Below are 24,435 nucleotides of genomic sequence, written 5' to 3'. Positions count from 1 at the left end.
ATTACTACTGCCCAGAAACTAGAATATGCATATAATTATTGGCTTTGGATAGAAAACACCCTAAAGTTTCTAAAACTGTTTGAATGGTGTCTGTGAGTATAACAGAACTCATATGGCAGGCAAAAACCTGAGAAGATTCTGTACAGGAAGTGCCCTCTCTGACCATTCCTTGAGCTTCTTGGCTCTGTTTATTGAAAACTGAGGATCTTTGCTGTAACGTGACACTTCCTACGGCTCCCATAGGCTCTCAGAACCCGGGAAAAAGCTGAATGATGTAATTCCAGCCCCTGACTGAAAAACATTATCGCCTTTGGTAAGTGGCCGATCAGAGGACCATCAGACTGAGGCTCGTGCACGAGGGGATCCCATGTTTTTATTTTCTCTCTCTTTGAACGTAAACACACTTTCCTGGTCAGAATATTATCGCTTTTTTACGAGAAAAATTGCATAAAAATTGATTTTAAACAGCGGTTGACATGCTTCGAAGTACGGTAATGGAATATTTAGAATTTTTTTGTCACGAAATGCGTCGTGCGCATCACCCTTCTTTACACTTCGGATTGTGTCTTGAACGCACGAACAAAACAGAGGATATTTGAACATAACTATGGATTATTTTGAACCAAACCAACATTTGTTATTGAAGTAGAAGTCCTGGGAGTGCATTCTGACGAAGAACACCAAAGGTAATAACATTTTTCTTATAGTAAATCTGACTTTGGTGAGGGCTAAACTTGGTGGGTGTCTAAATAGCTAGCCCTGTGATGCCGGGCTATCTACTCAGAATATTGCAAAATGTGCTTTCACCGAAAAGCTATTTTAAAATCGGACATAGCGAGTGCATAGAGGAGTTCTGTATCTATAATTCTTAAAATAATTGTTATGTTTTTTGTGAACGTTTATCGTGAGTAATTTAGTAAATTCACCGGAAGTTTGCGGGGGGTATGCTAGTTCTGAACGTCACATGCTAATGTAAAAAGCTGTTTTTTTATATAAATATGAACTTGATTGAACAAAACATGCATGTATTGTATAACATAATGTCCTAAGATTGTCATCTGATGAAGATCATCAAAGGTTAGTGCTGCATTTAGCTGTGGTTTGGGTTTATGTGACATTATATGCTAGTTTGAAAAATGGGTGTCTGATTATTTCTGGCTGGGTACTCTGCTGACATAATCTAATGTTTTGCTTTCGTTGTAAAGCCTTTTTGAAATCGGACAGTGTGGTTAGATTAACGAGAGTCTTGTCTTTAAAATGGTGTAAAATAGTCATATGTTTGAGATATTGAAGTAATAGCATCTCTAAGGTATTTGAATAACGCGCCACGGGATTCCACTGGCTGTCACGTAGGTGGGACGAAATCGTCCCACTGGCCCTAGAGAAGTTAACACTTTTTTGGTTACTACATGATTCCATATGTGTTATATCATAGTTTTGATGTCTTCACTATTATTCTACAATGTAGAAAATAGTAAAAATTAAGAAAAACCTTTGAATGAGTAGGTGTTCTAACACTTTTGACTGTTAGTGTAGAAGCAACAGTCATTTTTCATACTATGGTCATCGTACTTTGATATGGTTTCCTTCAAATATAAACCAAGCAATTTCATGAAAAACATGATTTTGACTATTCATAACCTTTAATATTATATTTTGTAATTCCACATGCAACTATATTATATTATTATAAAAATAAGAAGGTGTGTTTGAATGTGCATGTATTGTGTGGGGGGTGGGGAGAGTGGTAGGGTGGGGGAGGTGAGGGGTGAAGGGTCAGGAATCAATACCTTGGCATTTTCACGTGATACTTCGCATTCAAATCTGGCAGATTCCTTTTCTTTGACCTCAACATCATGGAGTGGCTTAGAGAACTCAACATGTGGAGCTGTAAGGACACAGTCATATAGTGTTACTACACTAGTATGGCAAATACACCAAAGTCTTTACAAACAAACAAACTATATGAAAGGTTTTAATCAATACTTTACTTACGTTCAACGTTAAGGAAGCAAGAGGTTTTGAATTCTGAGGCGTCGCAGGTAAATGTTTTTGAATCATCAAGAGTGCAGCCATGAATGATGAGTTTTCTCATGCGGCCGTCGGCAACAATGTCATATTTCTTCGTTTTGCGGATCTCCTGTCCATCTTGGAACCAACTGACCTCAGCGTTATCCCTGGAGACTTCACACTCCAATGTAGCAGTGGCCTCTTCCTCAACTGTCTGGTCCTCCAGAGGTTTGGTAAACTCAACTGGTGGTTCTGTGAGGTCACACATTAATTACACTTGACTCGTGCTTTACATATCGTAACAGCTTAGGAAGCTAACAAAATAATTTAACCAAATTCTATCACTGTCACCAACTACTTTTATTGTTATTTAATATATATATATTATTCTTAAGATTAAGTGGCCTAAAACCTATGTTTTGACTTCGTACTGTAGTTACAGTTACAGTGTAGGCTACACATTACGTTACATAATTCCTTCAACCTGTTTGTTGTTTGTACAATTACACATTTACACTTTTCATACATTTGTAAACAAACTTAACATCGTGGGGACACCTTTCTTCCTTCTAAAATAATTGGTTTAGATCACACCGTTATATTGTGATATTGCAAGGGATATCGCTATATCGTAATTATGCAAGGCATATACTGTTTTATACTTCTTCAGTTCTTCTTAGGAACACTTATGTACTGTTACAAAAGCATAAATGACTGTGTCTCACAGGCTCTCAACTCATATTTAATGCATACTTCTTTACTGATGGGCAATCAACTGTGGATGGGATTCCCATTGAATTCAGACTGGTTACCTTGCATTTACATAGGCAGGCGGAGTATGTTACCATGAACCTGGTCTATATAGCACCTTCCATAGTGGTTTATCAGTCCAATATGCTTTATAGTGTAAATATTTTAACTATATTGTTGTTTAACCTAATCATATGCACAATATTGTACCACCAATGAATTTGAAGAAATCAACCAATTAGGACTTTCGAAGCTTGATAATTATACATTTGGAATTGAAAAAGAAACCAAGTCTCCATGGGGGGCAAGAATCCCAACAACAACAGCAACCAAACACCACAAACAGTAATAGCAACCTATCATTCACATAACACACATAGATTAACCTACCATTCACATGTAGTCTGGCCTCAATCTGGAAATCCTTTGCAGTGAGTTTAATTTCTCCATCTTCTGAAATCTTGACATCTCTGAGAGTCAGAGTGTGAGTTTTGTCTTCTGCTCGGGTGACCACCTGTGCAAATCAAGCAGTTAGATAAATCAGATGGACGGTGATAGCTATGCAGGGTCAAGCTATTTACTTCTTCCCCTGAATGAACATCAGCAGCTGGTGACAAGGGACCGAAGGCTCCCTGAGGGGACCCTAGGCTCAATTTTAACTCCAGTTTCACCCTGACTCTTCCCTTTTACCAGAGGTTTGGTAAGGTGGTTAACTAAGACCACATTTCCCCAGTCCTTTACAGAAGGTGTTCCTCAAAGTCAACATTTTCCTCTTGAATGTAAACAATAAAGGCCCACTTCTTATGGTGCAGTGGTACAGCAATCACAGTCAACATAGGTTCTATATTTTTTCCTCATTACAAATAGTCATGATATGCCTAATAACATAACAACTACTTGAAAACATGAAGACCATGGCAGTTCATTCACAGGCTTTGACAAATGGTTACAGTATATACAAGGTATTTAGCTGTCTCTGTTGCAAGTTAGACTATATATATATTTTAAACTTAACTTTAAACAGCCACTTTAAAAAAAAACACCTTCAGACTCTTATATTGTTATTATAACAGTGCAAATGACACCACATGCAATCTTTTACAAACAACATTTGACAGCATAAATCATAATGTTTTGGACTATTCAGCCATAGCCACAATAAAATAATAGCCTACATATTCAGAATATATTATTCTAAATGTAAGATTTTTAGTGGAACAAAAGTAATCACCGTTATCCTCAAAATAATCAAATGTTCGCTAACATTGTGTATGGCAACACATCAAATTATCAAGGATGTGAATTCAATCATCATTAAAATAGGTAATATGACCCATATAACTGTATGTAACTGAAGGGCAAACCAGGCTGTGCAACATCGTAAATCAACCTATCATATAACATTTTCACACCTCAAACACACTGGAATTAATTAAATAACTAGGCTAGACAATATACATAGGTATGTAAGGACCTAACAGATAATTCAAAGCAATTCAAAGCCAATTTCTACATGAAATTACAACACATGTTTCAAATTTAAAAATGATAACTGTCAAATAACTCTTCAAGCCACCTGCCATTGGACACACACACTTGAAGCAGTTAAAAATAACTAGAAGAACGCTTGCAGGGCAGAAAAGCCCTCCTGCGTTATCTCAAAACCCGGATCAAATCCCCAACTGGAATCCTGATCCTCACAGGTCCTTATATGCAGAAAGCATGTAGGTTGCACAAGAGAACATTAAAACCAAAATGTAAATAATGCAACATGACAAACTGGCTAAGATCCATTTAAATTCAAGACAATTTGGAATAAGATTAAGTAAAACAAAGGACAATGTTTCGATCTTGTTAAAACATTAAAAGTATTTGGGATATGAGAATATGTTATAATCCAGGTAGTAAATTCCATGACAACAGGTATTTGTCTGCCATATTGGAAAAACTGTTGTTCATAAGTACAAGTCTTGGCATGTTTCCATATCAATTACTTCAGGGAGTGTCAGTGTTGTGGTAACATAAATATTTCAGATGATACAGTATAAACACTTACTCTGTCACTTGGCTCCAACTTTGTACCCCCTAAGAACCATTCCACAGCAATTCCTTCATATGACAGTTCACAGTCGAAAGTGGCGGTCTCCCCAGCAGTAACAGTAACATCCTTGAGAGGCCGCAGCAGGCCGATCACCCGTGCTTTAGATTGAGGAGAAGACATTGTTAGTCACTCCCAAATCCCAAGATAAACCTAATTGCTAATCCTCATTTTGCGGATGCCCTGACGGCTGGCCACTGCTCTGGAGTTCTGTAAACCACCAGGACAACTGATAGGAGGGACTTGACATTGGGGGGCCTTCCTCATTTGCATACCCGGTTTCCTTGAGATGTATATGGTCAGCAAAAAACTTTGAGAGGCAGGCATGTTGTAGCCCTGCCAATCACTAACCGCCCAACTCTAGATAAGGCATGTGGATTCTAAAATAGCCACAACACCTGATTGGCCTTTAACCCACCCCCTGCCAAACCACCGGCTAGGCAATCTGTCCCTGTCAATCAACCTCTCTGAATTTTGGGGGTACGCTGTTACCCAACTTTTACCCCAAAAATGGTTGCATCATGGCTAAGTATTGAATTGCATAGCAATGCCTTGGGTGTTTTGCAAGCAAGTAGATATTTAGATATATAAAAAGTGTGCCAGAATTGAAATCCAAACCTCAACACTTTTTATGACACTTATTTAGATAGCTTTAGTCCTACCTTGTAAAACTTTTGACACCTAATTAAAAGGGGCTGTAAATGCCTGACTATACCCTCATCTGACAGCTCTGGGGTTTACTTTACTTCAACCAACAGTTGGGAAATGTATCATTGAAGCCCACCAAAAACAAATGAACTGATCAAACGTTTTGTTGGTGGCCTACTTGCATATTTTACAGAGTGTGACTTTAACAAATAGGTGCTTATCTCATTGTCAAATAAATGTGTGAGTATGTGTTAAATCATTCTCACCTTTAACTCTAAGCTGAGCATTGGATTTAGCATTGCCAGCTTGGAAGTCAACTTCTCCAGCCTGATCCTTGCGAACGTTGTACAGGATAAGGACATGCCTTGTACCCTCCTCCTTAATCTCACAGTCCTTGAAAGAGAATACACTAACAGTTACTAAGTTATCCTCGTCAAATTATACATACCAGCTATTTTCTTTTACTTATCTGTCTCCTCAACCGCTAGGAAATTTACTAAGGAATGTCCAATTACTGTATGTAGTCATAATGAAGTGGATATTTTTCTTACAGGAGACTGATGAAGGGCCTCTCCATTGAGTTTCCAGTGACCATGGACATCCTCGTCAGAGATCTCAGTCTCAAACTTGGCGATTTCAGTTTCTGTCACTTCAACGCTGTACAGGGGCCTGACAAACTTAATGTCACGATCTGTAGAAGAAACACAACGACAACTCAAGTGTTTGTATAAATGAAATAAAATATATACTGCAATCCTCAAATGCTGAGCTAAAAACACTAAAGGCTACCTTCAATGTTGAGCTTGGCCGTGGTTCTGTCCGTATCACAATCACAGGTGTATTCTCCAATGTCGGCTTTCTCTGTCTTCTTAATGATCAGCATACGCCTCTTTCCATCGGCTTTGATGACCACATTCTTGGAGGAAGTGATTTGCTGGTCACCTTTGAACCATTTCACCTCTGCATTGGGCTTGCTCAGTTCACAAACCATAGTCAGTTCATCTTTCTCAGTGACTGAGTAGTCATGCAGTTTTGTCGTGAAGTAAGGCTTTCCCTCTGTTGATGAAAAAGAAACCATGATGAGTTGTGTGTGTGATATTTAAGTTTCGACAACGGCTTATTTCCATCTACAGATTCTATAGATTTATTTTGATTGAACGTTTCAAGGGTTTTAACGATATACTAACCAAGAACTGTGAGCATGGCCTCTGAGATTTTGTCCATGGCCTCTACTTTGATCATGGATGTGTCATCAATGGACACCCCCTTGAAGGTCAATTTGTGCATCTTGCCATCGTCTGACATGTGCACAACTTGGCTGGGATGCAAACACACATTGTTCTTGTACCAGGTGACCTGGATGTTGTCATGTGATACTGAACTCTGCTGTCTAGCGCTCAATACTGAACTCTGCTGTCTAGCGCTCCTTGACAGTGACATCTTTAATGGGCTTCACAAACTCAAGGCGAATTCCTGATAAGACATTCAATTCATAAGAAATTCAATCATTGTCATCGTGAGAAGATCAATTTCAGTTATTTGTAATGAATTGAGTCAGGATTTAAACAGGAAGCACAGAAACATTTCTTCAGATTACATTGGATAACTAGTTCGCCAGTGGTTCTCTTGTCCTCTGCCTCAAATATGTATTTAGCTTCATCCTCATATGCAGCAGATTTGACCACCAGAGTGTGTCTCTTTCCCTCATGGGTAATATCAAACTTATCATCAGCTGTCAACTCATGAGATCCCCTGAGCCAACGGACGCTCTTAGGCACTCTGGACACCTCACACTCAAATCTGACCTCATATTTTTCATACACTTGTACATCACTCAAAGGTGTGACAAATGTAATTGGACTCTCTGTAGTTCAGAAGGAAACAGAGATAATGTGGCATCATGGCAATGCGTAGAGAACCACCGCTGAAAATATTCACATTTACATTATCAAATCACCAACCAAAAAATCTCACCTTTCACTTTCAGATTAGCAACACATTTAGCATTAGCAGCTGTAAATAGAATCTCCGCTGACAAGGGGGCCTTGAGGTTGTATAATATTAATGTGTGCTTTGCACCCTCCTCTATCATTTCAATGTCCTATAAATTATAGCAAAATTTGTATAGAAAATAGTCCACATGTCCGGGTTGGGGGCACCCAACCCGGAAATGTGAGGGGAAAAGAGAAAGGAAGAGAATTCTATAGGCTGTTTCATTGTAATATTTCAAGATCACGTAAAGGATGTGAATGGATGATCACGTAATGGATATGAATGGTAGAATGGTATGAATGGTAGAATGGTCAAACAACAGTTAGAATGATTTGGTCAATGTAACATACAGGGGATTGAGTAAGGACTTCTCAGTTCAGTTACCACTGGCCATGGACATCATCTTCAGAGATTTCTTCCTCAAAATGAGCGGTCTTGCCTTCAAAGAGCTCAACATCATACATTGGGTGAGTTATCTCTATATCTCGAGCTGCAAGTCAGGATGGAGAACATTACAATTACAAGAAAACCGCAAGAACGTTCTCAAAATAAATGTTTGTTACTTAACAAACATTTGTAATTGCTTATCCTCAATGTTAATATTTGCCATGGTTTTGTCCGTTCCACAAACACATACGTATTATCCCTTATCTCAGCCCTCCACTTTCTTGATGGACAACATTCTTCGATTCGCTTCAGCCCTTATGGTTACCATCTTCATTTCAGTCTCATTATGGTACCACATGTCTGGGACATCGTTGCTGAGTTCACAGTCCAGAGTGACTTCGACTTTGAATATATCCCTCTGGTGGTGTGGGGACGTGCTTTGGCAAAGTGGGTGGGGTTATATCCTGCCTGTTTGGTCCTGTCCGGGGGTATCGTCGGACAGGGCCACAGTGTCTCCCGACCCCTCCTGTCTCAGCCTCCAGTATTTATGCTGCAATAGTTTATATGTCGGGGGGCTAGGGTCAGTCTGTTATATCTGGAGTATTTCTCCTGTCTCATCCAGTGTCCTGTGTGAATTTAAGTATGCTCCCTCTAATTCTCTCTCTCTTTTTCTCTCTTTCTCTCTCTCCCTCTCTCTCTCTCTCTCTCTCGCTCTCTCTCTTTCTCTCTCTCTTCTCTCGGAGAACCTAAGCCCTAGGACCATGCCTCAGGACTACCTGGCTTGATGACTCCTTGCTGTCACCAGTCCACCTGGTCATGCTGCTGCTCCAGTTTCAACTGTTCTGCCTGCGGCTATGGAACCCTGACCTGTTCACTGGACGTGCTACCTTGTCCCGAACCTGAAGTTTTGGACCCTCTCTCTACCACACCTGCTGTCTCTAACTCTGAATGATCGGCTATGAAAAGCCAACTGACATTTACTCCTGAGGTGCTGACCTGTTGCACCCTGTACAACCACTGTGATTATTATTATCTGACCTTGCAGGTCATCTATGAACATTTGAACATCTTGGCCAAGTTCTGTTATAATCTCCACCCGGGACTGCCAGAAGAGGACTGGCCACCCCTCAGAGCCTGGTTCCTCTCTAGGTTTCTTCCTAGGTTCTGGCCTTTCAAGGGAGTTTTTCGTAACCACAGTGCCTCTACATCTGCATTGTTTGCTGTTTGGGGTTTTAGGCTGGGTTTCTGTTTCAGCACTTTGTGACATTGGCTGATGTAAAAAGGGCTTTATGAATACATTTGATTGATTTTGCATTCTGTATTTATGTACTGTAGCATGGGACAAATCCTTGAATGACAAACAATTTGAATGAAGCAACAAAGCAGGGGTTACCTATCACCGTCAGTTTTGCCATTGAGAGAATTCCTTTAGCCTCTGCCTTAACCTGGCAGATAACATCAAGAGTCAACTCCTTGATTTCTACCGTGTGTTTCTTTCCACGACTATGGATGAGCACGGTTCTGCTAACATGGAGTTCTACTTCATTTTTGTACCATGTCACAGGTACATTCTCATGAGAGAGCTCAAGCTCAAACTGAGCAGTGTTACCTTCCTTCTCAGTTTGGTCCTGAAGTCGCAATTCAAATTTGAGCCTCATACCTAAACTCAGCAAAAAAAGAAACGTCCTCTCACTGTCAACTGCATTTATTTTCAGCAAACTTAATTAACATGTGTAAATATTTGTAGGAACATAACAAGATTCAACAACTGAGACATACACTGAACAAGTTCCACAGACATGTGACTAACAGAAATGGAATAACGTGTCCCTGAACAAAGGGGGGGTCAAAATCAAAAGTAAGAGACAGTATCTGGTGTGGCCACCAGCTGCATTAAGTACTGCAGTGCATCTCCTCCTCATGGACTGCACCAGATTTGCCAGTTCTTGCTGTGAGATGTTACCCCACTCTTCCACCAAGGCACATGCAAGTTCTGGGGGGGAATGGCCCTAGCCCTCACCCTCCGATCCAACAAGTCCCAGACGTGCTCAATGGGATTGAGATCCAGGATTTTCGCTGGCCATGGCAGAACACTGACATTCCTGTCTTGCAGGAAATGACGCACAGAACGAGCAGTATGGCTGGTGGCATTGTCATGCTGGAGGGTCATGTCAGGATGAGCCTGCAGGAAGGGTACCACATGAGGGAGGAGGATGTCTTCCCTGAAATGCACAGCTTTGAGATTGCCTGCAATGACAACAAGCTCAGTCCGATGATGCTGTGACACACCGCCCCAGACCATGACGGATCTTCCACCTCCAAATCGATCCCACTCCAGAGTACAGGCCTCGGTGTAATGCTCATTGCGTCGACGATAAACGCAAATCCGACCATCACCCCTGGTGAGACAAAACCGCGACTCGTCAGTGAAGAGCACTTTTTGCCAGTCCTGTCTGGTCCAGCAACGGTGGGTTTGTGCCCATAGGCGATGTTGTTCCCGGTGATGTCTGGTGAGGACCTGCCTTACAACAGGCCTACAAGCCCTCAGTCCAGCCTCTCTCAGCCTATTGCGGACAGTCTGAGCACTGATGGAGGGATTGTGTGTTCCTGGTGTAACTCGGGCAGTTGTTGTTGCCATCCTGTACCTGTCCCGCAGGTGTGATGTTCGGATGTACCAATCCTGTGCAGGTGTTGTTACATGTGGTCTGCCACTGCGAGGACGATCAGCTGTCCCTCCTGTCTCCCTGTAGCGCTGTCTTAGGCGTCTCACAGTACGGACATTGCAATTTATTGCCCTGGCCACATCTGCAGTCCTCATGCCTCCTTGCAGCATGCCTAAGGCACGTTCACACAGATGACCAGGGACCCTGGGCATCTTTCTTTTGGTGTTTTTCAGAGTCAGTAGAAAGGCCTCTTTAGTGTCCTAAGTTTTCATAACTGTGACCTTAATTGCCTACCGTCTGTAAGCTGTTAGTGTCTTAACGACCGTTCCACAGGTGCATGTTCATTAATTGTTTATGGTTCATTGAACAAGCATGGGAAACAGTGTTTAAACCCTTTACAATGAAGATCTGTGAAGTTATTTGGATTTTTACGAATTATCTTTGAAAGACAGGGTCCTGAAAAAGGGACATTTCTTTTTTTGCTGAGTTTATATTATGTTAGGTGAGTGCATAGTGGACTTAGTTAAGAGAAAAGGATTTCAACTCGCGAAATAATGAATGAATCACAACTTTTGATGATATCAAACAAAAACCCCTCAAAGGGTGTCAAGTCTAATAACACAGTGAGTGTAGAGGTAGAATTTTTGCCCAAGGCTTCTATACTGTAATTTCCCTCATCATCAAACTCACCGTTGTTTACTACCAACATATGTTTTATTCAATCATTGATTATTTCATATTTTTTGTCTGATGTACTAATGGTGTCTGACCCCTTTAACCACATGACTTCAGGCACATCCCTTGTGATAGTACATTCGAAACATAGCCTGTTTCTTTTCAGGTACAGACATGCCCTTTAAGAGGACTGTGAAGTCCATTTCCATTTCCGGGAGGTACGAATGAGGCTCTCTTTGTCAATACATGCATAACATCATCGATACATACATTACATGACCAAAAGTATGTGGACACCTGCTTGTCGAACATCTCTTTCCAAAATCATGGGCATTAATATGGAGTTGGTCCCCCCTTTGCTGCTATAACAGCCTCCACTCGTCTGGGAAGGCTTTCCACCAGATGTTGGAACATTGCTGTGGGGACTTGCTTCCTTTCAGCCACAAGAGCATTAGTGAGGTCGTCACTGATGTTGGGCGATTAGCTCTGGCTCGCAGTCGGCATTCCAATTCATCCCAAAGGTGTTCGATGGGGTTGAGGTTAGGGCTCTGCGCAGGCCAGTGAAGTTCTTCCACACCGATTTCGACAAAACCATTTCTGTATAGCAGTCAGACGTCTTTGTCTTGTCGTGTCCCTTGTATATATCTTTTAATATATTTTTCTTCGCATATCTTTAAAAAAAAAAATCCTAAACCTCAACTTCTGAATACTCTCCTGCAACATGCCTCACCCAATGTGGCGTGGATCTGTTTTTTTTTCTAAACCCTTTCTATTAACTTCGGATCTGGAATCCCTCAACTGAAACTAGCCAGCTGACTACCTACCAGCTATCAGTCAGCAAACCACTGCTAGTCAGCAAACCACTGCTGGTCTATCGACGTCACCGCACGAAGAGGCAAAAACAGACTTACCTCCATCGCGACGTCCCCCATAGGCCCTTCTGCTAACTTGCTAGCCCCGGTCTACTAACTGCTAGCTTGCTAGCCCCGGTCTGCTAACTGCTTGCTTGCTAACCCGGAATGCTAACTGCTAGCTTGTTAGCCCCGGTCTGCTAACTGCTAGCTTGTGAGCACCGGCCTACTAACTGTCTGAATCGCCATGTCCCCTGCCTGCCCAACCACTCACTGGACCCATATGTTCACTTGGCTACGCATGCCTCTCTCTAATATCAATATGCCTCGTCCATTACTGTCCTGGTTAGTGATTACTGTCTTATTTCACTGTAGAGCCTCTAGCCCTGCTCAATATGCTTTAACCAACCATGTTGTTCCACCTCCTACATATGCGATGACATCACCTGGTTTAAACGTCTCTAGAGACTATATCTCTCTCATCATTACTTAATGCCTAGGTCTACCTCCAATGTACTCACATCCTACCTTACCTTCAGTACACTATGCCTTGAATCTATGCTATCGTGCCCAGAAACCTGCTCCTTTTACTCTCTGTTCCGAACGTGCTAGACGGCCAGTTCGTATAGTCTTTAGCCGTACCCATAACCTACTTCTCCTCTGTTCCTCTGGTGATGTAGAGGTTAATCCAGGTCCTGCAGTGCCTAGCTCCACTCCCACTCCCCAGGTGCTCTCATTTGTTCTGTAACCGTAAAAGCCTTGGTTTCCCTGCATGTTAACATTAGAAGCCTACTCCCTAAATTTGTTTTACTCACTGCTTTAGCACACTCTGCCAACCCGGATGTCTTAGCCGTGTCTGAATCCTGGCTTAGGAAAACCACCAAAAACCCTGAAAACTCCATCCCTAACTATAACATTTTCCGCCAAGATAGAACTGCCAAAGGGGGCGGTGTTGCAATCTACTGCAAAGATAGCCTGCAGAGTTCTGTCTTACTATCCAGGTCTGTACCCAAACAATTCGAGCTTCTACTTCTAAGAATTCACCTTTCCAGAAACAAGTCTCTCACTGTTGCCACTTGCTATAGACCACCCTCTGCCCCCAGCTGTGCCCTCGACACCACATGTGAATTGATTGCCCCCCATCTATCTTCAGAGCTCGTGCTGCTAGGTGACCTAAACTGGGACATGCATAACACCCTGGCCATCCTACAATCTAAGCTTGATGCCCTCATCTCACACAAATTATCAATGAACCTACCAGGTACAACCCCAAATCCGTAAACATAGGCACCCTCATAGATATCATCCTAACTAACTCGCCCTCCAAATACACCTCTGCTGTTTTCAATCAAGATATCAGCGATCACTGCCTCATTGCCTGCATCCGTAATGGGTCTGCGACCAAACGACCACCCCTCATCACTGTCAAACGCTCCCTAAAACACTTCTGTGAGCAGGCCTTTCTAATCGACCTGGCCGGGCTGTCCTGGAATGACATTGACCTCATCCCGTCAGTAGAGGATGCCTGGTTATTCTTTAAAAGTGCCTTCATCACCATCTTAAATAAGCATGCCCCATTCAAAAAATGTAAAACGAGGAATAGGTATAGTCCTTGGTTCACTCCAGACTTGTCTGCCCTTGACCAGCACAAAAATATCCTGTGGCGTTTTGCATTAGCATCGAATAGCCCCCGGGATATGCAACTTTTCAGGGAAGTTAGTAACAAATAGACACAGGCAGTTAGGAAAGGTAAGGCTATCTTTTTCAAACTGAAATTTGCATCCTGTAGTTCAAACTCAAAAAAGTTCTGGGACACTGTAAAGTCCATGGAGAATAAGAGCACCTCCTCCCAGCTATCCACTGCTCTGAGGCTAGGAAACACAGTTACCATCAATAAATCCACTATAATTGAGAATTTCAATAAGCATTTCTCTACGGCTGGCCATGCTTTCCACCTGGCTACCCCTACCCCGGTCAACTGCCTGGCACCCTCCACAGCAACCCGCCAATGCCCCCACCATTTCTCCTTCACCCAAATCCAGATAGCTGATGTTCTGAAAGAGCTGCAAAATCTGGACCCCTACAAATCAGCTGGGCTAGACAATCTGGACCCTCTCTTTCTAAAATGATCCGCCGAAATTGTTGCAACCCCTATTACTAGCCTGTTCAACCTCTCTTTCGTATCATCTAAGATTCCCAAAGATTGGAAAGCATCCCCCTCTTCAAAGGTGGTGACACTCTAGACCCAAACTGCTACTGACCTATATCTATCCTACCCTGTCTTTCTAAGGTCTTCGAAAGCCAAGTTAACAAACAGATTACCGACCATTTCGAATCCCACCGCACCTTCTCCCCTATGCAATCTGGTTTCAGAGCTGGTCACGGGTGCACCTCAGCCATGCTCAAGGTCCTAAACGACATCATAACCACCATCGATAAGAGACATTAATGTGCAGCCGTATTCATCGACCTGGCCAAGGCTTTCGACTCTGTCAATCACCACATTCTTATTGGCAGACTCGACAGCCTTGGTTTCTCAAATGATTGCCTCGCCTGGTTTACCAACTACTTCTCTGATAGAGTTCAGTGTGTCAAATCAGAGGGCCTGTTGTCCGGACCTCTGGCAGTCCATATGGGGGTGCCACAGGGTTCAATTCTCGGGCCGACTCTCTTCTCTGTATACATCAATGATGTCGCTCTTGCTGCTGGTGATTCTCTGATCCACCTCTACGCAGACGACACCATTCTGTATACTTCTGGCCCCTCTTTGGACACTGTGTTAACTAACCTCCAGACGAGCTTCAATGCCATACAACTCTCCTTCCGTGGCCTCCAACTGCTCTTAAATGTAAGTAAAACTAAATGCATGCTATTCAATCGATCACTGCCCGCACCTGCCAGCACTGCGACCTGTACGCTCGCGTTGTTTTGGCACCCGCTTCATACTCGTCGCCAAACCCACTGGCTACAGGTTATCTACAAGTCTCTGCTAGGTAAAGCCCCGCCTTATCTCAGCTCACTGGTCACCATAGAAGCACCCACTCGTAGCATGCGCTCCAGCAGGTATATCTCACTGATCACCCCCAAAGCCAATTCCTCCTTTGGTCGGCTTTCCTTCCAGTTCTCTGCTGCCAATGACTGGAACGAACTGCAAAAATCACTGAAGCTGGAGACTCATATCTCCCTCACTAGCTTTAAGCACCAGCTGTCAGAGCAGCTCACAGATCACTGCACCTGTACATAGCCCATCTGTAAACAGCCCATCTATCTACCTCATCCCCATACTGTATTTATTTATTTATCTTGCTCCATTGCACCCCAGTATCTCTACTTGCACATTCATCTTCTGCACATCTACCATTCCAGTGTTTAATTGCTATATTGTAATTACTTCGCCACCATGGCCTATTTATTGCCTTAACTCCCTTAACTTACCTCATTTGCACTCACTGTATAGACTTTTTTGTTTTCTTTTTTTCTACTTTATTATTGACTGTATGTTTTGTTTATTCCATGTGTAACTCTGCGTTGTTGTATGTGTCGAATTGCTATGCTTTATCTTGGCCAGGTCGCAGTTGCAAATGAGAACTTGTTTTCAACTAGCCTACCTGGTTAAATAAAGGTGAAATACATTTTTTTAAATGGACCTCGCTTTGTGCACGGGGGCATTGTCATGCTGAAACAGGAAAGGGCCTTCCCCAAACTGTTGCCACAAGGTTGAAATCACAGAATCGTCTAGAATGTCATTGTATGCTGTAGTGTTAAGATTTCCCTTCACTGGAACTAAGGGGCCTAGCCCGAACCATGAAAAACAGCCCAAGACCATTATTCCTCCTCCAGCAAACTTGACAGTTGGCACAATGCATTCGGGCAGGTAGTGTAGTCCTGGCATCTGCCAAACCCAGATTTGTCCATCAGACTGCCAGATGCTGATGTGTGATTCATCACTCCAGAGAACGCATTTCCACTGCTCTAGAGTCCAATGGCAACGAGCTTTACACCACTCCAGCCGACGCTTGGCATTGCGCATGGTGATCTTAGGCTTGTGTGCGGCTGCTCGGCCATTGAAACCCATTTTATGAAGCTCCCAACGAACAGTTCTTGTGCTCACGTTGCTTCCAGAGGCAGTTTGGAATGCGGTAGTGAGTGATGCAACCGAAGACAGACGATTTTTAAGCGCTACCCACTCGCCGGTCCTGTTCTGTGAGCTTGTGTGGCCTACCACTTCGCGGCTGAGTCGTTGTTGCTCCTAGACGTCTCCACTTCACAATAACAGCACTGACAGTTGGCCGGGCAGCTCAAGTAGGGCAGAAATTTGACGAACTGACTTGTTGGAAAGGTGGCATCCTATGACGGTGCCACGTTGAAAGTCACTGAGCTCTTCAGTAAGGTCATTCTACTGCCAATGTTTGTCTATGGCGATTGTATGGCTGCGTGCTTGATTTTATCACCTGTCAGCAACAGCTGATGTTGAAATAGCCAAATCCACTAATTTGAAGGGGTGTCCACATACTTTTGTATATATAATGCAAATACATACATACATACATACATACATACATACATACATACATACATACATACATACATACATACATACATACATACATACATACATACATACATACATACATACATACATACATACTGTGCTCTTGGAACAATTGCTTACCCTTGACTGTGAGCACAGCACTAGTGACAGCATTCAGAGCTGTATAAGACACTTCACCAGACGCGTCCAGTGGAACACTTTTCAGAGTAAGGAAACGTTTAGTGCCCTCCATTTTGATCTCACATGTCTGAAAATGCACAATAAAAAGAAAACAGATATCAAAGACTGTTCAACATTTCTAAAAATGGTGGTTACGCTTAGTGTTCGTGCAAATATTACAGTCAAATTATAAGACAAGTCTTACCGGTGATATTGTTAAGACCTGCCCTTTATGTTTCCATTCTCCAGGCACATCCTCTTCAGATATCTCAGTTTCAAATGTAACATCCTCTTTCTCGACCACTTCGCAATTTGAGAGAGGCTTCAAGATCTCAGCTTCACGTTCTGTAAAAATATCAAAAGTATATAATAAGCATTCACTAGGTAGCCTTACTGGATTCCACACTATACAAGATATGAGTGATTGTGCAACCAACCTCCAAGAGTCAGGTTAGCTGTGTATCTGTGGCCTTCAACCTCCATGGTATATCCTGCAATATCTTCAGGCTGTGCATTCTTTATTGTGAGAGTCAGGACTTTGCCTTCTTTCTTGACCTCAGTCTTGTCAGTTGGATCATTTGTAATCTCATCGTTGCCTTTGAACCACTTCCAGTTGGGGGTTTCTTTGAAGAGCTCACATTTGAAAGTGGCAGTGGCCTTGGGTTTCACATGCTGATCTTTCAATGGTTTCACCAACCAGTCTCTGACAATTTCTGTAAACATTTATTTGTAATCAGTTTTCGTATGTAGACTAACAGATTCAGTATATTTATATTGTTGATAAGTGTCAACGGTTTATTTAGGGAATTCTCTACATACCAATGATTTTGACAGTTGTTTTAGTCCTGATGAGTTCACACTCGCATGCGTAGATTCCAGCGTCGTCATCTCCCATGTCCTGGATCGTAACGGCTTGTTGCATTCCAATAACGTTGATGGCCACCTTTCCAGCGATTACTTTGAGGACCTTACCACTCTTCATCCAGGTCACTTCTCTCTCCTTGTTCAACTCACAGCTCAGGTACAAAGGCTGCCCCTTCAGGACCGACGTCTCCTCACCCAGCTCTTTCACCCACTTCACGGGCAGTTCTGAACAGGTAAGTATTAGGTCATTATTTACATGAAAATGTGCATACAAATTATTTGCATCAAAATAAAGATAAAATGCATCAACCCATATCAATAATATATACATATAATTATAAGCACAACTTAAACGTGACAAAAGCTACATAGATTACGGAATCCTTTATCAAAAAGGGGAGTACTCTCCATCAAATTGTGTAGTTATACGGTATACATTTTTATATGACAATATAAAACATGACATTAAGTAAACAATCGTTATTTAAGCTACATCACCTGGAAATTAATTGTTATCAGCTTTTCAGTGGTTTACATGATTTTGTACAGAAATATGATTCTTATAAATACATAATTAATTAATTATTAGTAATTTCTTATATAATGGAAATAATTCACATTCTTTCAATTAAGAAAATTATCTGAAATACCTTCAACAATGAGTTTGGCTGTTGTTGTCTTTTCCTTGTTGCCTAGCTTGGCAACACAAGTGTACTCTCCAGTGTCCACCAGTTGGACGTCAATAATAGCCAGTCTGCGATCTTTGCCATCAGAGGTGAATTTGTGTTTTGGACTCTCTCTTAGGTTGCTGCCATCTTTCATCCATGTAGTTACAGCAGTAGAAGGTGAAACTTCACACTCAAACGTAGCAGATGCACCAACAGCATCCCCTTCTTGTAACACTATGTCTTTGAGTGGTCTCGTAAACTTCAGTGGAACTGCTTTGAGCTGGAATCCAAAAGGATTAGCATCTGGGGGTTTGTCTCCTCCACCACCACCGGGTTTCAGTCCTCTACCCCTGCCTTCACCAGGGGATGGAGTTTTGCCTGCTACAATTTAGACACAATTACACAGATTAGATGTTTAGCATGTTTACAGCAGTTAAGTATTAACATTTTCAAACTAATACATTTTTTTACACTTACCATGATATTTCCTAATAGAAAATGTGAGTGCTGCGTCAGCTGTCCAAAAGTATTTTTTATGATAGTGGAAGAAGTTTAGAAGTTTAAATTGTTAGAGGCTGGCTAGTGCTGAAAAATGTTGGCTAGTGTAGTAGAATCAGGCTAATGACTGTATCATAAATAGTAGTGGGATAGTAGCCTTTCTAAAATGGAGGTTTGGATCATGGATGCAGATTGGTTGATAGGCGTTTGTTATTCACAATAATCCATGGCAAATGCCAGTTCCATTTGAATTATCAATGCGCATCCACTGCCCCCCAGTGACACGGACGCAACAATTGGTGACTCAGACCTGGACTTGGACTTGACCAGTAGCGACACTGTTGTCATTAACTCTCATCCTTGCTTAATTTTCAACATGCTAGATACAACAGCAAATGCTACTGTATTAACTGCTAGCCTTACTACTGTAATATGCAAGACAGTAAGATAGCTTCCTTATTATGAAGAATGAATAATTTATTTAGTTGGCTAGCTAGCAAGGGAATGTTAGCCAGCCTGCATAGCAACTATTTTTGTTAGAACTAGCACCAAAAGAAAGAAGCTGATGCGGCTACTAAAATTGTTCTAGAATATATTTATATTCTGTGTCACGACTTCTGCCGAAGTCGGTCCCTCTCCTTGTTCGGGCGCCGGCCTTCTAGCCATCGCCGATCCACTTTTCATTTGTTTTGTCTTTGTATTACACACCTGATTTCACTTCCCCAATTACTTGTTCATTATTTAACCCTCTGTTCCCCCATGTTTTTTTGTGAGTGATTCTTTGTATGTTTTACGGTCCGTTATGTGGGCTTGCGTTATTGTATTGTATTTGCCTATTTTGAGTAAATTACATTTATTTACTTATATCTGCTGTCCTGCGCCTGACTCCTCTACACAAGCTAAACACAGACCACATTACATTCTGATTGCTTATTTGTAAAGCACTGAATGAGACAAAGATTTCATACACTGAGTTTTTGTCCAACTTGTTGGGAAAGTGGTCAAAGTAGCTAACTTCTTTCAAAAGCTAGTGTTCACAGTGAATAGAATGTTGGATGTCATTGCTGAATTATGAGAGGTTTAGAATATTGAAGGTTTTGGGAAGGACAAAAATCTTAATAGTTTAAGTAGAATAAATTATATTAAAAAGCTATTGACAAGAAATGTAAGTTTAACCTGTCTGCACGTTTTAAAGTTTGAACAGTCATTATAATGTAAACCTTTCAAATTTAGTTACAGTAACAACTCTGTGAAGAAAGAGAATAAGCTTGAAAAATACTATGCGGGAAAAGAGTAGTGTGCTAACGCAGCACTTTAAAAAAGCTATTATTTTCACATGGATACAGTCTTACCTTTGAGGCCTCTGCCTCTGCCTGCACCTCTACCTGCACCTGCTTCTTCTGCTGGCTTTCCATCTGTTTAAGATATTTAGAATGACTACAACGTAAAGACAGATCACATTCAAATCCCTTGTAAAATCCCTTCCATCTGATTAAGATGTTTAGAATGACTACAACGTAAAGACAGATCACATTCAAATCCCTTGTAAAATCCCTTCCATCTGATTAAGATGTTTAGAATGACTACAACGTAAAGACAGATCACATTCAAATCCCTTGTAAAATCCCTTCCATCTGATTAAGATGTTTAGAATGACTACAACGTAAAGACAGATCACATTCAAATCCCTTGTAAAATCCCTTCCATCTGATTAAGATGTTTAGAATGACTACAACGTAAAGACAGATCACATTCAAATCCCTTGTAAAATCCCTTCCATCTGATTAAGATGTTTAGAATGACTACAACGTAAAGACAGATCACATTCAAATCCCTTGTAAAATCCCTTCCATCTGATTAAGATGTTTAGAATGACTACAACGTAAAGACAGATCACATTCAAATCCCTTGTAAAATCCCTTCCATCTGTTTATAATATTTCGAACGACTACGACGTGAAGACAGATCACATTCAAATCCCTTGTAAATATTTTTACTTACAATTGTACACACAATAAGGTGAGATAAATAAAGATGAAGGGTGATGATGAAGACAAATTGACAATGGATGATGGGAAATGGGTATATAATACACAATGTCAAATACCATGTAGAATAACAACATGCTAAATATGTGCTTTTTACATGGATTAACAGACAAATAACACAAACATGGAGACTGACATGGAGAAACAACACACAATGATGACAAACATCCCATAGAATAAGATGGAAATGGATGAAGATTGTTTGGGATAAAATACTTTTTCTGATGAAAATTATCGACATGAAGAAACAATACGGAATGATGACAAACATTAACATGTAGAACATACATTTTTGTTGTTGATGGAAATGGATGGAGATTATTTGGGGTGAAGGACTTTTTCTGAGCCATTAATGTTGATTTGCTGCAGTCTTCATCTCACCTTGTCTTGGCATTCCTGGGGTTTCAAGCGCATCACCTTCCTCTCCCCAGTCTTCTGTGGACCCAGAACTATCACGAGGGACAAGTTCCCATCCCCAACCTTCATTGTCAGATTCCTCCTCAACCTCTGGCTCCTCCTCAAAGACTTCCTCCTCCAGCTGAGTGGAGATCTTTCGTAACTGTACCGCTTTGGGGGAAAGCTCTTTCATTCCTGGCACCTTCTTCGGTGATGCTCCATCAGTTTTCTCTTGTGGTGATTTCTTTTGAACTTTTTTTAGGGTAACACATTCAAATGAATCTTTTGGTGAAACTTCTTTGGGCTGCTTTTTGGTCCTTTCTGCCCTGGGCTTCCTCTCCATAGTATTTTTTTCTATTTCTTGTGGTTTTTCAACCTTAGGTGAAGGAGTCTTTTTCAGTTCCACCATTTTCTTAAGTGTCTCTTCATGTTTTAAAGGTTTGTCTTCTTTGTCCTCTGGTTCTCTTGGCACGCGATCAACCTTTTTTAACTGTACTGGCTTTTCCACTTGAGGACTCTTTTCCATTTTCTTTACGGGTGCTGTCTTTGGAGGACTTGACTCTTGTTGAGGTTTTTTTTCAGCTTCTTTTGTCTCAGGCTCCTTCTCAGGATTCACAGCTTCAGTGTCGGCTTTAGGTGACTTTGAAAATGGATTCAATTTAACATCTTCCTTCTCTTGCTCCTGTGTTGGAATCCTTTTCACCTTTGTCAGTGGTTTGTCAGAATCCCGGACTTGTTCATCTTCAGGAACTTTGGCCAATGGTTTTAATTTGACTGCCTGTGGCTCTTCTTTAGCACTAGGAACTCTATCAGCTTTCTTACAATCAACAGGTTCTTTAATGTCTTCATCTCTTGGTTGTCTCTCACCTCTCTTGAAAACCACAGATTCTTTGTCCTTGTCCTTCTCTGGCTCAACGGTCGCAGCTTTAGAATATTTTTGGAACAGTTTTAACTTCACAGTTTCTTGTTCTTTTTCATCTGATGGTAATCTGGACAGTTTCTTTCGGGCTAAACTTGGGTCTGTTGGTGCCTCTTCTTTCACCCCCTTGGGAGTTTGCTTCAAAGTAATTTTGTCCTCTTCTTTTTCATCTCTGGGAATGGTCTTCCGAGACCATTTGTCTTCAGTTGAGTCTTTTGGTTCATTTTCTTTAGGTGTCTTTACTTTAGCTCCATCAGGTATATTGCTGATTGTATCGGTCTTTCTTATTTTCTCTGCCTCATATCTTTCAGATATTGTTACTTCACCTTCATCATACACTCTCTCTTCAAAGTCCTGGTTTGTATGCTTTGTCATTTTTGGAGGAGGTTTCTTCAGTGGTGCTGGCAGATCTTCAAAGGGGACTGAAGGTACTTTCTTCAGTGATATAATATCCTGTTCTTGCTCCACGTCTTTGGATATCCTGGTTGTTTTCTTCAAGGTTGGCGGGACAAGTTTTTCTTCTTCCTCAATGTGAATTTTAGCTTTTTGTCGGAGAACTGCAGCAAAGGTTTCACATTGCACATAACAGCTCACTTAACAAGATAATAACATTGAAAACATCACACCAGAAAACATTCAAACCCTGAGGTTTTACACATTGAACAATAGACACACAACACACAACAAACAAAGAAACAAACAAAATTCACAGAAAACAACAATGCCACGGTACACAATAGTACTAGATATTTAAAAGTTTGAGCTGGATATTTCTTTATGTGCAAGGAATAGGGAAATGGGATTATAAATTAAGAATAAACAATTATTCATCATACCTTTCTTAGCTGGTCCTGGTGCCTGCTTGCCTTCACCTAGCAGGACAATTATAGAAAAGTTTTTAAAAAATTGTCCACTTAAGAACATACATTTGAAGATATATGTGATACAAGCCTCAATGTATCATGTACGGTTAGGACATTGAGATATGATTGAGGAAACCAACGCAATCATTTTCTATAAGAGTGAAGATATAAATGAGGGAATATATTACATGCTCCCATTTTTTGTCATTAATACATTTCAGGATGAGAACTTAGTTAAGACAAACAAAATGGCATGACATACAAAACCCCAGTATTGCTGAGAAGGAGATTAGAGGTGGCACCTACCTGATTTAAATAGTATAACATGCACATACAATATTATAGAAAGGACAGACAAAAAACAGGAATGCTTTGTGAAATGAAGAGGTAACATTCTTGTTGAATGAAATTAACACTAAAACCTGTTGTTAAGTGACTTGGAGAAACCCAAGCCAAATATACTAGCCTCAACCCTCAATGCCTAGAATAAGGTCGAAGAAAGCATGCTTGGTTTTATTTGGATGGTATGGTATTCAGAATATTAATAGGATATTAGTTTGTGATTTTATATCCAGATTATTTGTAACATTCTTTGCTGAATACCTGGCTTTATATTGTCTTGTTCTTGCTCTTGGATGGCAGGCTTTATCTCCTCTGTAGCTTTTTTCTCTCGAGGTGCTTCAAAATAGTGTTTAAGATTTAGATTTGCCCAAGAAGCATTCATTCACGAATGTATAGAAAGAACTTTAAGAAAATAAAGGACAAACATTTAACTGAAATGTACCTTCAAGAGGGCTGACTTTCTTTGCAAGTTGCTCAGTGGGCTTTGGAAATGTTTCCTTCTCCTTTACTGGTACTTCAAATAAAATTATACTATGATCAAAATCAAGACATTGCATGTTGGGGGTAAGCATTAAACCACTGAGAAGAAACATGTTTTCAACACACAAAGACACATAATATATAATATGTAATATCCCAAATACATCACACAAACAAACATAACAGACAGGATAGCAAGGATTGGCCTTGTTATACCTTTTTGGGGAGCAACATCATCTTCACTTGAAAGAGACACCACTTCAGCAACAGCCTTCTTCTCTGGTTTAGACTCAGACTTAGGCTCAGGTTTAGACTCTGGCTTAGACACTTTCTTTAGAAGTGGCTCTGCTGGCTTTGGAGGCTCAGCAACAGCCTTCTTCTCTGGCTTAGGCTCAGACTTAGGCTCAGCTTTAGACTCTGGCGAAGACAATTTCTTAAGAAGTGTCTCAGCAGGCTTTGAAGGTGACTCCTTCACCTCTTCAGCAATAGCTGTTTTCTCTGGCTTAAGCACTTTTTTTGCAAGAGGCTCAGCAGGCTTTGGAGCTAATTCCTTCTCCTTTGCTGGAACTTGA

At 41.1% G+C, this 24,435-nt stretch overlaps 1 protein-coding gene across 1 annotated transcript in view; it reads right to left on the bottom strand.

Moving 5' to 3' along the window:
* Positions 1 to 24,435, bottom strand: part of LOC106582275 (titin) — a 186,521-nt gene that overhangs the window by 88,384 nt on the left and 73,702 nt on the right. Inside the window, exons 70-86 of the mRNA XM_014165183.2 lie at positions 24,080 to 24,430; positions 23,826 to 23,897; positions 23,645 to 23,719; positions 23,015 to 23,050; positions 20,168 to 20,230; positions 18,300 to 18,698; positions 17,605 to 17,874; positions 17,223 to 17,498; positions 16,991 to 17,130; positions 16,747 to 16,873; positions 6,296 to 6,562; positions 6,058 to 6,197; positions 5,773 to 5,899; positions 4,817 to 4,959; positions 3,151 to 3,274; positions 1,996 to 2,262; positions 1,791 to 1,888 (exon numbers count right to left, since the gene is read on the bottom strand). Of these exons, the coding sequence (XP_014020658.2) occupies positions 1,791 to 1,888; positions 1,996 to 2,262; positions 3,151 to 3,274; positions 4,817 to 4,959; positions 5,773 to 5,899; positions 6,058 to 6,197; positions 6,296 to 6,562; positions 16,747 to 16,873; positions 16,991 to 17,130; positions 17,223 to 17,498; positions 17,605 to 17,874; positions 18,300 to 18,698; positions 20,168 to 20,230; positions 23,015 to 23,050; positions 23,645 to 23,719; positions 23,826 to 23,897; positions 24,080 to 24,430 (2,975 nt within the window). The remainder of the gene's footprint in view (positions 1 to 1,790; positions 1,889 to 1,995; positions 2,263 to 3,150; positions 3,275 to 4,816; positions 4,960 to 5,772; positions 5,900 to 6,057; positions 6,198 to 6,295; positions 6,563 to 16,746; positions 16,874 to 16,990; positions 17,131 to 17,222; positions 17,499 to 17,604; positions 17,875 to 18,299; positions 18,699 to 20,167; positions 20,231 to 23,014; positions 23,051 to 23,644; positions 23,720 to 23,825; positions 23,898 to 24,079; positions 24,431 to 24,435) is intronic.

Source organism: Salmo salar, chromosome ssa21 (genome assembly GCF_905237065.1).
Source record: "Salmo salar chromosome ssa21, Ssal_v3.1, whole genome shotgun sequence".
NCBI classification, from domain to species: Eukaryota; Metazoa; Chordata; class Actinopteri; order Salmoniformes; family Salmonidae; genus Salmo; species Salmo salar.
This window is presented reverse-complemented; position numbering and strand designations above follow the sequence as displayed.